At 36.8% G+C, this 15,953-nt stretch overlaps 1 protein-coding gene across 2 annotated transcripts; it reads right to left on the bottom strand.

The window, feature by feature from the left end:
* Positions 1 to 3,872: 3,872 nt before the first annotated feature.
* On the bottom strand, positions 3,873 to 15,509 carry LOC127102624 (peptidyl-tRNA hydrolase, mitochondrial). Of its 2 annotated transcripts, none has more exons than XM_051039971.1 (8): positions 15,090 to 15,509; positions 14,640 to 14,724; positions 14,484 to 14,551; positions 13,533 to 13,574; positions 13,357 to 13,430; positions 4,728 to 4,786; positions 4,559 to 4,635; positions 3,873 to 4,194 (listed from the first exon to the last, which is right to left on the bottom strand). In XM_051039971.1, exons 1-8 carry the CDS (start codon positions 15,195 to 15,197, stop codon positions 4,060 to 4,062), a joined length of 648 nt encoding a protein of 215 aa, XP_050895928.1. In that variant the 5' UTR covers positions 15,198 to 15,509; the 3' UTR covers positions 3,873 to 4,059. The 2 variants fall into 2 exon arrangements, with proteins under 2 accessions (XP_050895928.1, XP_050895927.1); XM_051039970.1 differs by having other exon boundaries at positions 13,524 to 13,574; positions 15,090 to 15,506.
* Between the last annotated feature and the right edge of the window lie 444 nt (positions 15,510 to 15,953).

Raw genomic sequence — 15,953 nt, 5'->3', positions numbered from 1 at the left:
GAATCATACAACTTCAAGAGATTGTCGTTCATAGTAATTGAGAAATCTTTCTCAATTAGCTGACCTGCACTCATTAGGTTGCTCTTCATACCAGGAACATACCAAACATCCTTGATCATAACAGGTTTTTCATTATTCACTTTAACCTTGACATTTTTCATTCCTTCAACATTAAAATACTTATCATTGACACATCATATCTTTATCCTCTTTCTAGAGTCAAAATTAATCAGCCATTATTTGTTTCCAATTATGTGATTTGAGCAGTCAGTGTCCATATACCACCAGTCTACCAAATATCCACCATCATATTCAGAAGCCATCAATAGTGCAGGTTCATCATCAGACTCTCATTTGGCTATGTTTGCTTCTTCTGATTTTATTTCCTTGTTTGACAAATAGTCAGCAGCAAAGTGGCCAAACTTCTTACAAAAATAGCATTAAACTTCTTTTTGTCAAAATTATCTTTTCTCTTCTGATGTTTCTTCTCATCGGAGTTGGAGGCTTCTGACTTTTGATAACCACCGCCATGTCTCTTCTTGGCCTCTGAGCAAGACTACTTCTAATTCTTCTTACTAGAAGATTCTTTCAGAGCATGCTCTATCTCTCTTTCAGAGTTTCTCTCAGTCAGACGCAACTCTTGTGCCTCTAGACTGCTTTGCAACTCTTCAATTCTCATAGTGTTGAGGTTCTTAGAGTGTTCAATTTGCACAACAATGTAATCAAACTGAGGAGTAAGTGATTTCATTACCTTTTCAATGATTACTTGTTTAGAGTGAATCTCTCCACAAGATTTCATCTTATTTGTGATCATAATCACTCTGAAAAATCAGATACCTTCTCATTGCTCTTCATATTGAGGTTCTCATACTGCTTACGTAGACATTGAAGCTTCACATTCTTCACTAATGCATCACCATCATAACATTGTTCTAATGTGTCCCACGTAGCTTTCACCGTTGTTGAATCAGCGATCTTCTTAAGCACATCCATATCCACACATTATGAATATAGAATAAAGCCTTTTGATCCTTCTTCCTCATTTCTCTATGCGCGTTTATTTGTGTTTCACTTGCATCTGCTGCAACCGCTGCGTAACCGTCATTGACGACATCAAGAACATCTTGAGCGCCAAACAACATACGCATCTGAATCATTCACCGATTTCAATTATTTCCATCAAATACTGGAAATTTTATGTTCAAGTTATTATTTTTGTCGTTCACCTTCGTTCTTGTGCAAATTCACTCAAATCTCACCAAGACCCGTGTTTCCCAATCCGTTAGAATCAAGAAATATGACTTTGTTTTGATTCAGATCTTCAATTCACTGTGAATTGAATGAGCAAAATCAATCACACACACTTCATGTACACTCGTTTTACCCGTTCTTGAATCAGAACCGAAGCTCTAGATATCAATTGTTGGAACACAAGATTGAAGATGAAAAAGATGATGGAAGAGAGAGAAAACAAATTTGTAACGAACTTTCTTCTGATTGAAAAACAGTTAGAGTTCAGAATCTACTACAAACTGAACTAAACTCAATTTCTATACTATCAGAACCTCTAAATAAAATAAATCTAAATTACAACTAACACAACAAGCATACTATTTGCATGAAAGAAGTGGCAGGAACGCAAGCCATATTCACCACTAGTGTTTCGAACACCTTTTTCACCTTAAAGGGAGAGTGGAAGTCAAATTAATGGGAATAATGTGGTGGGGTGGAAGTTAGACACTTATTGCCTTCAAAGTTGTGGCAAGGTAAAAACTAAAAAAATATATAATTTGAACACTCTTTAAAATTATTCCATTCGTTCCACAATGAGTAACACAGTTGACCACTTCACACATATTAAGAAAGGGGAATAATTGAAAGAGAGAGAATGATATTTTTACTAAAATACTTTTATCATGTATTGAGAATGATAAAACTAATATTAATTAGAGGATAAAATTGAAAAAAAAAATATTGAATATTGAAATGAATCATTCATTTTGAAATACTTTTTTATTTCACATGAATCACTCATTGTTGTAGCATATTTCTTATCTTTACACATATTTATCGTAATGTTTTAATAAAAAATCAAAAATTGAACACATTTTACCTCGAATAATTCAGTGACAATGTATGTATATAAAATGATATTTTGATATAATAAATAAGGATATTATTGATTTTAATATTTATGTTATGAAATGTAGAATCCGAATGATATATTTTTAAATTTTCAAAAAAATTATGAGAGATTTGGAGGTGAAAAAGTTTCAAACTGTTGTCCATACATATGGAGAAAAAAAAAACTTGAATGAGCTGCACTGCACATGATTTCCTCTAAGCATTGCCGGCAGCAAGATATTCCACGGTTTTGTTTACATCGATTTGCAAACAAGCGCAAATACCACTAAAGATCTCTAAATTTTGACTAAACTAATTTAATCCTAGATCCTAAAATAAAATAAGTTGATTTTTGACATTATAACTTTTCATTCTCTCCAACTCGTTAGAAGAAAAACACATGCTGTAGTGATTTATTCACAAAACTAAAAAATGACAAGATAGAGTCAACTATATAAATATAAATAAATAAATCACACCAAATGAAGAAAGCTGGCATTCATGATTCATGCACAAAACCACCTACCAACAGTACCATCCCTATTTCTCTATCCGATAACAACAATATGCATTAATTAAATTTCCATGATTGCATGGGTTGGATCAACATATACAGCTTGATAATATAATTGCAAGTTAGTTGCTTCAATTTTAATAAAATAAAAACTTTCATACTCTCCTGCATTGCTCCCTATAATGGCTCCCCATGTGACCATTTTCACCCAATAAATCGGTATATGAAAGTAGTGAAATGGTATTGTGGTGGATGCGTATTTATTTTCATCATTAATGAACCATTACTGCTATGTAGAGGAGTATTAAATATCTTATTTGAAAAAAGGAAAATACATTAAATATGTAGTATGAACACTAGTATTAGTAGGAAAGGAACATGCAAAAGGTACAAAAGCCAGCATATAAGGTACTACGGAAAATCAGATCTGTGATTATATTTTATATGGTTCTTTTGGGAGGTGTAGCACATGGATATTTACTAAATTCTGTGTTCAAACCAATTTCTGAACTTTCCACCTTTATGCTCGGATTTTACTAGTAGAGTGTATTTCAGAACAGCTGGCTCTTATCAAGTTTTTATTATCTTCTGCTTCTCCCCATAATGTAATGAAAAAATATTTATTAAATTAAACTTGAGCTTATAAAAAGTTAATGACATTTGTTAAAGTATTATGCAATAGTTTTTTACTATTTCAAAATTGAATTAGCTATTTCAAGTATAAAATCAAGTTCAAATTCAAGGCATAATACTAAGGATTGAAAATGTCTCAAAAAGTCATAGAAACATGAAATACAATTAATAAGTCAAACAAGTGAGCAAGATTTTGTTATAGTCAAAAGCAAGCTAGCAACATGAAATACAATTAATAAGTCAAGCAAGTGAACAACATGAGTGATATTTTACCAAATAGCATTGACCCAAGTCTTTATTAATGTTGAACCTAGAGTGTGAACCCTGTTTGGGGTTTCTCCTTTCCTTACCTAAGTATTTGTACTCACTATCTAACATATATATCAAATTATCAAGTCAATGTCATAATGAACATGAATTTTTATTTAACTTCCCAATTTACATTTTATAATTGCTTCCAAGTTGAATAACTCGGATTTTTAAGAAACTTAACTTGCATGTCACATTTGCCTAACGACTTTATGAGTCGTGCATATGGCGCCTATACCCACTTGCACTCGATGCATTACAAAGAAAATATCCAAATTAAAACAAGTCGAGATGGGGAAAAAGTTACTAAAAACACTTGAAAAGCTACATAATATACATGGTTGAAGAATGTTTTCCAAATCCAGCCCCTTTTTTCCTTACGTTTTACACATCAATACACACCCAAGCAATCTATATAAACCTTAAAAGCGAGGAACTAAACTAACCATACTTCTAATACAACTTGCCATCCTGGAATCCTACCAAACTGGTAATGTCTGTACTCGTAAGTGCTTATATTTCTGGTCTTTGTTGAACCTTTTTGCACTCACTTCCAAACCTTTAGATAGAAGGAGCTTCAAGGCATCTACCCCCTCATGCAAAGCCTCGTCAATCTGTCCAACAAGAATGATAAGAGAAGAAACACTGAACAAATTAAGATTTTTGTAACTTGGCTAGTTTCGATATAGTGGATTTAGCCTGATGTAAGAAAATGAAATAGCAACAGCCATAAGCTTTACCACATGAAAGCTGCTATTCTATAAAAATGGCCCAGGGTGAACCCATATTGGATGCTACTAATAACTATGCCTCTCATTTGCCCAAATGTTCTCCAATTCACCGAACTAATATTCAATCACTAAAGAGCCACCCAATGCAGACAATCATTTCACATGTTTTTATGACATTGCACTAACATGACAAGTTACACCAGAGGAACCAAAAGTGCATATTGTCAACATTAAACCTAGAACTTACTCGTTGCCTAGCTGCTACATTAAACTTTTGAAGCAAAAATGCTTTAGGATCCATTTGTCCAGGAGGCTTCCCAATCCCTATCAGCAAAACAAATTGAAAATACAATCACTAATGATCTAAAAAGCAGGGGAGGGTGGGGGGAATAAACAGTCTAATAAAAAATACTAACCAATTCTTAGACGAGGAAATTCTTTGTTATCTCTGAAGTGGTAAATAACACTCTTCAGCCTGGACCATTGAAAAGCAAGAACAGAGTACAATATGAGTGGTAGTGCATGAAGAGAAGCACTTGAATAGAAAAAAATCAGAGATAAGATTTCATGAACTCATTTTCTAGCACAATCCATCCCATAAACAATATTATTGAATCATAAACACCTACCTGCTTCCAACTTCAGCTCAAAAAATTAATTTTCATTTTCTCCTAAAATAGTGCAGTGCGGATATAACAATTTATGGCTCTTTGACAAACAAAAATGTTGGATGGTGAACCATGCCGGTAAACCAAAAATCCACGGCAGATGGCTATGTGGCCTATTTGAAGCATCGGGGACATTTATGTATGTGTACATGTACAAAAATACTACAGAGAATGTAATTAAAAAACTACATATTCACAGATTAAACTAAATTGATAGAAAATATACCCTCAAATAAGAAGTGGGAGAAAATATCTTCTCCTTGATTAATGGGGTTGATTAAGAGGTTTATATATATATATATATATATATATATATATATATATATATATATATATATATATATATATATATATATATATATATATATATATATATATATATATAAACCTCTTAATCAACCCCATTAATTAAGGAGAAGATATATTAAGAGAGAAAAGATTTGGTACAATAATATCTTAATTGATACTACTAATAAAAGCATAGATACTAAATAATAATAAAACAATATCTCAACACTTCCCCTTAAGGTGGTGCATATACATCATCAGCATCCATCTTCTTACATATGTAAGTAATCCGAGTTCTGTAAAAAGGTCAGCAAATTGATCCTTGGAATTAACAAATGAGGTTTTGATGGTCACAGTGGTAATCTTCTTTTTAAGAAAGTGATTGTCGTCTTCTATATGCTTTGTCCTCTCATGAAAAACTGGATTGGAGAAGAAGTGCAAAGCTGATTGGTTATCGCATACAAGTTCCATAGGACCGACTTCACAAAAATGAAGTTCATGTAGTAAAGGCTTTAATCACAAGAGCTCACATGTGGCATGGGTCATGGCTCGATACTTAACTTCTGTACTTGATCGAGTAACGACCATTTGCTTTTTGCTTTTCCATGAGATCAAATTTCCACCAATAAAAATACAATAACCTGATGTATAGCGTATATCACTTGCATCTCCTGCCCAATCAGCATTTTAATATCCAATGAAATCAGTGTTGCCTCTATCACAAAAAACAAGCCATTTTCCAGGTGACCCTTTGATATACTTAAGGATTCGAATAACTGCATCTCAATGGTTGTCATAAGGAGAGTTCAGGAACTGCCTTACTACACTGATTGGAAAAGATATATGAGATCTAGTCAAGGTAAGATAATTCAACTTTCCTACAAGACTTCGATATTGTTAAGAGTCCCACATCGGACAATATATGGCCTGAACATGTGTTTATAAGTGGGGGCAGTCCTCACTCTACCAACCGGTTTTGTAGGGTTGAGTTAGGTCAATCACATGTCTTAACATGGTATCAGAGTCTCCTCTAAGATCCGGTGGGTCACCTACTATGGTTTCCGCTATCGGGTCACCCACCATTTATTTCCACGCTCCAGATGTCCAGTCCTGGGCGTGAGGGGGTGTGTTAAGAGTCCCACATCGGACAATATATGGTCTGAACATGTGTTTATAAGTGGGGGGAGTCCTCACTCTACCAACCGATTTTGTAGGGTTGAGTTAGGTCAACCACATGTTAAGACAGATATCTTCCTGGATCAGTATATGGTTCCCCCTGATTAGGAAGAAGCTTTACATTAGGATCCATAGAAGTGTTCAACTGGTTTGCAATCTGTAAGACCCGTTTTTTCATAACATCAATAGCATACTTCCTTTGAGAGATAACAATGTCTGACTTTGATTGATCTAACTCCATTCCCAGAAAGTAACGAATACATGGCTTGGACCTTGCCTCAACAACCGCATAGTCATTGGGCCCATGTGCTCTATCATTGCATCTCGCCGCAAGTTCATCCTTGTCCTCGCTGAATGAAGGAAACTGACTCTTTAGCAGATCCTGCCCTTCAACTTCACTAGCCATTGCTTGACCACCTACCCTCTTGCCTGGACTTGTCTCACAGTCAACAACTCTTCTGGTTCCAATACATCACCAACTGTTAAGAATAATAAGTTTAGTGTGAGTTGGAGTCTCACATTGATTATAAATGTGGAGACTTGAGCATTTATAAGTGGGAGAACCCACACACCTATCACTTTAAGGTTTTAGGTGGATATATGATGTCTCTCTCACTAGTGTGTTACTCTTAATCCAATGTTGATCCTCATACTCATGACCCAAAAAATGGTATCAGAGTCTTTGATTCGAATAAAGGGACCGGCTTACTTGTATCGAAATGTTCAGGAAGAGGTGTCAACGGCGGTACAAGTGTATGTGGACAAAAGAGTTTCCACTTGAGAGGGAGCATTGTGGACTCACTTGAGGGGGATTGTTAAGAATAATAAGTCAAGTGTGAGTTGGAGTCCCATATTGGTTATAAATGTGGAGACTTGAGCATTTATTAGTGGGAGAGCCCACACACCTATCACCTTAAGGTTTTAAGTGGATATGTGATATCTCTCTCACTTGTGTTGCTCTTAGTCCAATGTGTTGGGGAAGTTTTTCACTAGGGAGCATTGAACATTGTGGGACTTCTACTTTTAGAGCAACACCTTTGTGAGTGACACACCACATATTCACCCAAAATCTTAAGGTGATGGGTGGGTAGGTTCCCTCACTTATAAATGCTCAAGTATCCACATTTTAAACAAATGTGGGATTATTACCCACACTACTCACACTTGCTACATTCTCAACACTCCCCCTCAAGTGTGAGTCCACAATGATCCCCTTCAAGTGGAAGCTCTTCTTATTTCCACAAACTCTTGTACCGCACGGAAAGTTTCTTACTCACTACCTTTGTGGCCGTTGACACTCTTCAACGGAACGTTTCTTACTCACCACCCTTGTGGCGCCGTTGACTTTCGATATGAATAAGTCAGTCCCTTTCTCGAACCAAAGGCTTTGATATCATGTGCTGGGAGAGTTTTTCACTAAGGAGCATTGAACATTGTGGGACTTCTACTTTTAGAGCAACACCTTTGTGAGAGACACCACATATTCATCCAAAATCTTAAGGTGATAGGTGGGTGGATTCTTTCACTTATAAATGCTCAAGTCTCCACATTTCCTACCAATGTGGAATTATTATTCACACTACTCGCACTTGCTACATTCTCAACCCCAACCTATACCTCCAACTCGTCTGTTAATGTAGGCTCAGCTTTGTAATTCCCAATTGTCACTTCAGTTGTGAATTGTGATATACTGATATATGAAAACTGAGTGTACTCTAGCAGCTTCAGTTTGTATGACACAACCCCCACCACCTTCTGGGAAAAAGCACAAAGCATTTTGGAGCCAATTTTTGGTTGATCCTCTTAGCCACCATGTTTTGCTCTTAACACTCCCCAACCTCCAAAGCGCAGTCTTGTCGTTTCTTTTCTGCACATCTTTTCGTTTTAACTGTCTCAAAGCTTTGTCTGTCCACCAGCTCAGCTGGTACTACTCACTTAAGTCTCCCATTGCAAAAATCGGACTAGAGTAGGGGGTTTCCTTTCATACACGGCCTTAGAGAGAGTTGTACCCATGGTCAAATGAAACATGGTAGTATACCACAGTTCTCCCCAGTGCAGCCAATAAGACCAATAGGCAGGTTGTTCCAGCGAAACAGCGTAAATGAGCCTCCAAACATCTATTTACCGCCTATATTCGACCATCTGTCTCTAGATGATAGGATGAACTCATCTTCAAAACGGTTCCTTGGAAACGGAACAGCTCTTTCCAAAATAAATTGACAAAGAAATGGATCGCTGTCACTCACTATAGATTGAGGGACTCTATTAAAGCATAATATCTCTTTGGTGAATACCTCGACCACTTTTCTTACCGTGTACGGATGCTTAAAGGAAAGGAAGTGACTATACTTTGACAATCATCCCACGCCACAAAAAGAGCTTTGAATCCTTTGGACTTAAGGAGTCCAGTGATCAAATCCAAGGATATGTCCTTTAAAATTTGACCCGGAATTGGAAAGGGCTGCAGCAAGCCCCTTGGTGATGACGTGGTGTACTTATGTCTTTGACATATGTCACAGCTCCTTACAAATTGTTGGATTGTGTTCTGTCTTTGACATATGTCACAGCTCCTTACAAATTGTTGCACTGTGTTCTTCAGGTCTATCCAATATAAGTTTCCTGCAATCTTGCAATATGTTAGCACAAATCCAGAATGGCTTCCACTTGGAAATGCATGGAATTCCTCCAACAATGACAGAATGCAAGTGTAGTATGATGACAGCAGCCGTCGGTCCTGATAAAACAGGATACCCTGCTTCAAATTGAAATCGGGTTCGGCAGCTGGATTTCGCTGCAGCAGTTATTTCCTCCAAAGTTTGATCCTCAAGTACCTTTTGCTGCACCAGTGGGACCTGCAACCAACTGGGACAGGTGTCACAGCAGTAAATTTCACGTCTTCATACTGGTTGGAATCCAATTTTACTGGTCAGCAGTTTTGATTCTTTGCTGCACAGGTGGCTGAGGCTCTTCTGATTCAAGAACACAACAAAATTCTTACCCAAAAGATAAGCCTGCAAATGGTGAACCGCCAACACAAGAGCAAGAGCCATCAACTCTTTTTCATATGCCAATTTACTCAAATTACCTTGGACAAGACCTTCCTGAAATGTGCTATGGGCCTCTTTTTCTGCATCAAGACCTCCCCACGAGCCTCTCGTCCCCAATGAAAACCTCCCTTATTGGTCAGTTTGGTTAAAGGTGCTGAAATTTCTGCCTTCATCGCAGTTTGTTCCTAGTCGCATAATTGCGGCATTTGGCTTGCCTTCGTTGCAGCCTCCAACACCTTCATTGTGTTGGGTTTGAAGAGGTGGATTTAGTCCCACATTGATTAGAAATATGGCATGTGTAGTGTTTATAAAGTTTAAACAACCATCGGCTTACAAGCCGGTTTTATAGGGATGAGTTAAGTCAAATCCAAATTCTAAGATGGTAGCAGAGCTTATCCTAAATCTATTGTTGGACTTCCCGCATCGTCCACACTCTGGCCTCGTTGAGGCCCGAGCATGAGGTGTGTTTGAATTTTCGCCTTCATTACGGCCCGCCTCTAGTCGCCTAATTGCGGCATTTGACTTGTCTTCATTGTAGCCTCCAACACCCTCATTGTGTTAGGTTTGAATGAGTGAATTTAGTCCCACATTGCTTACAAATATGACTTTGTGTTGGGTTTGAATGGGTGAATTTAACATTATGAAGGATTGGTGAAACCTAGACTTCCAGGTATGTTTGGAAAAGTAAGTTGTCTTATGGAGATCATCCAACAATTCTTCCACAATCGGTTTGGGGTGCTTATTTGCCAACATCACCTTATTCAACTCGCTATATTCAATGCACATTCACCACAATGCATTTTTTTTTCTTAACCAAGATAATTGGACTAGAAAAAGCACTTGAAATATTTCTAGTAATACCTTGGTGTAATATGCTCTTCATTTCCTTTCGATTTCTTCTTTTTGGTGATGGGGTAACGGTATGAACGAACGCTCACCTCTCCAACATCCTTGAGAAACTCAATTGTATGTATCGTGTCTCGCTTAGACGGAAGTCCTAAACTCTCCTCAAAGACTCCAGCAAGTTTGTCCAGCACCTTATGGAGGTCTTCCTACTCTTTTGGCACTAATTCATGTGCCTTCTCATACTCCATCCTCATCCCTTCCTCCTGCACCAAAGTAAACAAAGAATGCTCTTGTGGTTGACCCCCCTTCACCACATTGGGATTGACTTTGGTGAAGAATTGTTTTTGTAACTCCAACCTTTTTCATTGGAAGCTGATAGTCATGTGCTCCCAATCAAGTGTGACCTTGCCAAACCTCTACAATTACTCCATTCCTTATATCATGTCCAAACCACCTGTTAAGTGTTCCGCATCGAATGAGATATGACATGAACATAAGTTTATAAGTTAGGGCAATCTTCACCTTACAAGTCGGTTTTGTAATGTTGAATTAGGTTCAACCAAAATTCTACAATGGTACTAGGCTCAGCTCAAATTTCAAGATGGTATTAAAGCCTATCCAGGATGCGTTAGGCCACATGCTATCAGGTTTTTGCTATCGGATCATCCGTCATTTATATTCATGCACCAAGTCCAATAGTACTGAGCATGAGGAGATGTGTTAAGAGTCCCACATCGAATGAGATAATGAGGAAACCACCATCTTACAAGCTCATTTTGTATGGTTGGGTTTGGCTCAATCCAAACCCAAAAGTCTAAGACCACCCAACTCCAATACATAAGCGCCCACCTCAGTAGTAGTGTACCGACCCAATTGAACCTCCAACTTATTACATTTCCCTCTGGTGAACACACAATATTTGTTGCCCAACATAACTCTCAACATCTGCCTGTGTCTCAGTGATAAACAAACCCAGTGTCGTCGCAACTTCAGGTGATACGAAATTGTGACTAGCTTTGATATTTAAGACTACAATATTCACTCCCATCAACCTTCCTTCCAATCTAAATGTCAAAGGTGGAGTTTTGGAGTTAGAAATCTCCTTGAATCCGAACAGGCCCATGGAATTACAGTCCAACACCTCCTCTTCTTCATTTTCCTTCACTTAAACTTCTATCGCCTCTTCTTCATTCCATATCTTGTCGTCCCCCAAAATTAATAATTGCAGCTGTTTTTCAACACATTGATGTAAGGAATAGTATATTTCCCCGCATCAACTCAGAATAGGGGATGTGTTTTACTAATCATTCCATTTTGTCTTGTCGTCTCTATTGTACCTCCACCGTGTTTGAATTCAAAATTGAATTAGGGCTAGGGTCTGAATTGGATGAACCAGTCTTTGTTTGTGATGCTCCAAACGGGTTAAGCCTAGGGCTACCTCGGGTCAACCCAGGGTTATGATTATACTGGGAATTTTCCTTCCAATAGGGCCCAAACCCATCTACACTTAAACCAATTCAACTCAACCCATTACCTTTCCAACTTCAGGGCCCACCATTTACCCCACCAAGAGGAGCCAACAATTCATGCAACTCAACCTCCACGTTACAAGCTAGCTTCATCGCTTGCATTTGAGTTCGTGGACTAAAAATGTGTACCCTCGACAGGAGCTCTCTCAATCCTCCAACAAAATAGCCTAAATATTGCTCCTTCGACAATCTCCCTACCTGAGACGAAACATGCTCAAGCGTTGCGACATGGTTATCCTTCATTTCTTCAAAAGGATTGTCGCTCTGTTGCCTGTCGTACTACTATATTAGAGCGTGTTTCAATCTCCGCCATGTTAGGTCGTCTTTCATATCGCACAACAAATTACATCAGTGAAAACTAGTCCCTTCCATGCTCAGTTTTTCCGATCCAACCTTGACCTTTTTCGTCTTACCTTGGACTTCGAAGTATGTTTAAGTGCAAGTAATCCACCCTACAGGGTCTTCAGTCAAATGAAGATAACTCCACCTTCACCACCATCTTGAACTCTGACAGAACACTCTCACTGAGTGATCTTCCTCTAATGGCTGCAACAGCTTGGTGAAGTCTTTCATCACCGTTTTGAGGAATTCCTCAATGGCTTGATTCATGGCTTTTGACGCCATGAATTCTCCATCGTGGTAAGTCGTTCTTCTATTACTTCCATTCGATCGGCAATTTTTGGTTGCAAGAGCAACAAAATTTCACTTGCTCTTCTCGATCAATCCAGTAAGTCGGACCAATGATGGAACTCACAGAAAATATACTACAAAAACAAAGAGAATGAGATAGTATCTCCTAAAAACAAAGAAGATGCTCCGCCATAGTCATTGGGCCCCTATGCTCTACCAGGAGATAAAGAAAATAAAGAGAGAGAAAAATTAACACAAGTGGTGAGAGGGGATAAAAATGTAAGATTGAAGGGAAAAATACAGTTTTCAATATGTAAGATTGAAGGGAAAAAATACATAAATAATGATACTTTATCCCTTAGACAACGATGCAAAACAAGTCGAGGACTCTAATAGAGAAGATACAAATGTAAGATCGAAGGGAAAATACAGTCTTTAATATGTAAGATCGAAGGGGAAAAATACATAAATAATGATACATTATCCCTTAGACCACGATACAAAACAAGTCGAGGACTCTAATAAATATGCAAATAATTATGTTTCCAATATACAAATGCAAAGGTTATCTGAACATATCTCTATTTTGATTTACTACTCCTTCCTAGACTGCCATCTAGATCATCATCATAACAAGGGCTAGATTTGATTTCAAAAGTGATGGATGTGGATTATGACTCCAATAACATATACATGACTTCATTTTAGATTGTGATACATATTTATTGGGTCTTGTAAAAAGGGAATTACATAATGTGATGTGTATTAAACATCATAATATCTCTAGAGGACTATGTACTTGGGTTCGACAACAAGTTTATTATGTTCAGAGTAAAATACAACTATCATTTAGTGACGTACCCTTTGTGGCTTCCATGACCCCCTTTGTCGTGAAGACGAAGAACCCCGCATGGCAGGTTCATGTCATCATGGAACTGCACCATAAAAAAGGGTATTGAATAAAGAAGAACAAACCTATGACCAATTAGAATCTTTGAGAGGCGGTGCAACAATATGGAATAACCTACCACAAGCACCTGATTAAGCGGCAACTTGTAATAAGCAGCCAGTGGTCCTGCCTGCAGTAAAATAAAGAGTCATAACGTATAACATAATTGATAATCAGCATAAGACTTCACACATAGCCAAACATAAGAATCTAAAGCAAATGAAACCAGTTCTATGCTACTTCAAAAGCTGAAACCTCATATGGAATCAATGTCAGTACACTACCTAGTACCTTACCACAGCTAGAAGTCGGCACTTCAAATACAGACAAAACAGTAAAAGCAGACAAGAATGATGTTAACAATTAGCCATGAGGACCATTTTCAACCTATGGAGCACGGACACGAAACCGACACTGACATAGCGGCATTGGTAATAATTGAAAAATTAAATAAATTAAACGTAATCACAAGTGTCGGTGTCAGTGTGCATCGACACGGACACACCTTTTTTTCAGAGGTGTCCATGCTATAGAGTTTTCAACCCTGAAGTATTTTTATAGAACTGTCTCTCTTTTTTTATTTCCCTCAGTCAGTCAACAATCTAGCATCAAATCATCATTGATCACCTAGAAGCACATTTCGTTGGAATCCAACATTGTCCACTCTACATCAGCAATGGAAATCTGATGCAAACACCTCATTCCTATAGCTGTTGTTTTCAATTTCAATATTTTCTTATTAAAGTGACCATAACAAAATCTCACAAACTTCCATTTTTTAGCAGCAGTTGAAACTTGCAATCATACAGAGAGTATGTTTAACCTCTCCAATATTACAAACAACAAGAATAAATTTCAATATTGTAACCAGAACAGCCACCCCTCAGATTCAATTATTATTAATTTGAGCAACCAGTATATAATCAAATGAATTCATAGGTTAAACCAATTTCGCAAGTGGCAACTGACAAATGCTTTAAATGATAAGAAAAAAACTTGTAGAGACTAAACTAAAAAGTAGAATATTTCAACTCCTTACCGATTCACCACTGAGATTCATGTAAGTTTGAGGTTTCGCAAGGAAAACTGGAACTTCATCAACAAAACCTATAACAAATTACTTTGCCTAAAAATTAAGGATTACAAGAACAAATAATGAAAGAGATATAAAAGAGGAATATCAATTCAGACAAACCTTTTCCAAAAATGGCTTTGCAATGAACCGTATTCATGGCAATCCCCTGTGATTCGGCAAATGCATCAATCATCTCAAAGCCAACCTGATTCAAACGAAAACATTTTCAAATTTCATCATAAAAAGTTCATACAATTTGATAGTTGGTGGTAACCTATGAAGCACGGAACCCTAAAAACGACAGCGACACAGCGACACCGATAATAATTTGAAAAAATAATAAATTAAATGTAATTGCAATTGTCGTGCATGTGAAGACAGAAGGACACGCCTTTTTTTGAGAGGTGTGGAGGTGATAACTACTAACTAGAAACTATACATAAAAGAAAAGTTAACTCATAACAAACTTGTAACTGAATTTGAAAAATTCTAACAGAAAGTGAAACGATTACTATGCAGAAACTGAAATAAAGATGATAACTGAAATTTTAACAAAATAAAGTGAAGTACATTGTGTCGAGTTCCTTTGTACTTGTCGCCAGGGTTACCCAAACCAACAAAAAGCCAAGGGCGGGGAGCGACGGTGCAAAAGCAACGCTTGGTCAATGTACTGAGCATATCCTCCACTGAAGTGGAACAGTGAGAAGAAGAAGAAAATTGAAGATTCTTCGATTTAGTTACTGGTGGTGTGTGAGCGGAGATAATTAAGGAGGGGATTAGATTAATTGAATATATCGGTGATTAGTGGTGGTGTGTTTAAAGTTGGTGGAGGCGGAGGTGGAGGCGCTCGCCGCGACACAGCTAACTCGGTTTTCCTATCGGAAGTTTAACCGGTTCGGTCCCGGTTTCATAGACTCGGGTTTGGTATGTGCATCTATATGGGTCGTAAATTCGTAATCAAACTAGACACTCCGATTCGTGTTTTTTAAATCACGACGACATTCCTTTTAATTTAAAATAATAAAATTTACTATTTTTTATATTAAGGATTTTTTTGTTATAGATGTACAAAAAATAATATAATAAAATGATAAAAAAGTACGAGCTCTTCAAAATGATAATTCTTTTGTGATATTATATGTTTGCTCTAAAAAAAATTAAAATTATATTAAAAAAGTAACTATGACATTCAATAATTTAAATATTATTAGAATTTTTTTAATATAATTGAAATAACATTTTCTGACATAATATTTACAATATTTTTGTGAGAATTTATTTAAATCAATTATTATAAAAAATATTAAAAATATGTAATAATATAAAATTTATTAAAAAAATGAGAGAAATGAAAGTTAACTTTAGAATTTTAAGAAAATCACTAAAAAAACTCTAGATATTTTATTAAAAAATTAAAATAATCTTGCCCTATAG

This window comes from Lathyrus oleraceus, chromosome 7, assembly GCF_024323335.1.
Source record: "Lathyrus oleraceus cultivar Zhongwan6 chromosome 7, CAAS_Psat_ZW6_1.0, whole genome shotgun sequence".
Taxonomy (NCBI): domain Eukaryota; kingdom Viridiplantae; phylum Streptophyta; class Magnoliopsida; order Fabales; family Fabaceae; genus Lathyrus; species Lathyrus oleraceus.
The sequence above is the reverse complement of the archived record's forward strand: the minus strand, read 5'-3'. Positions and strand labels throughout refer to the sequence as shown.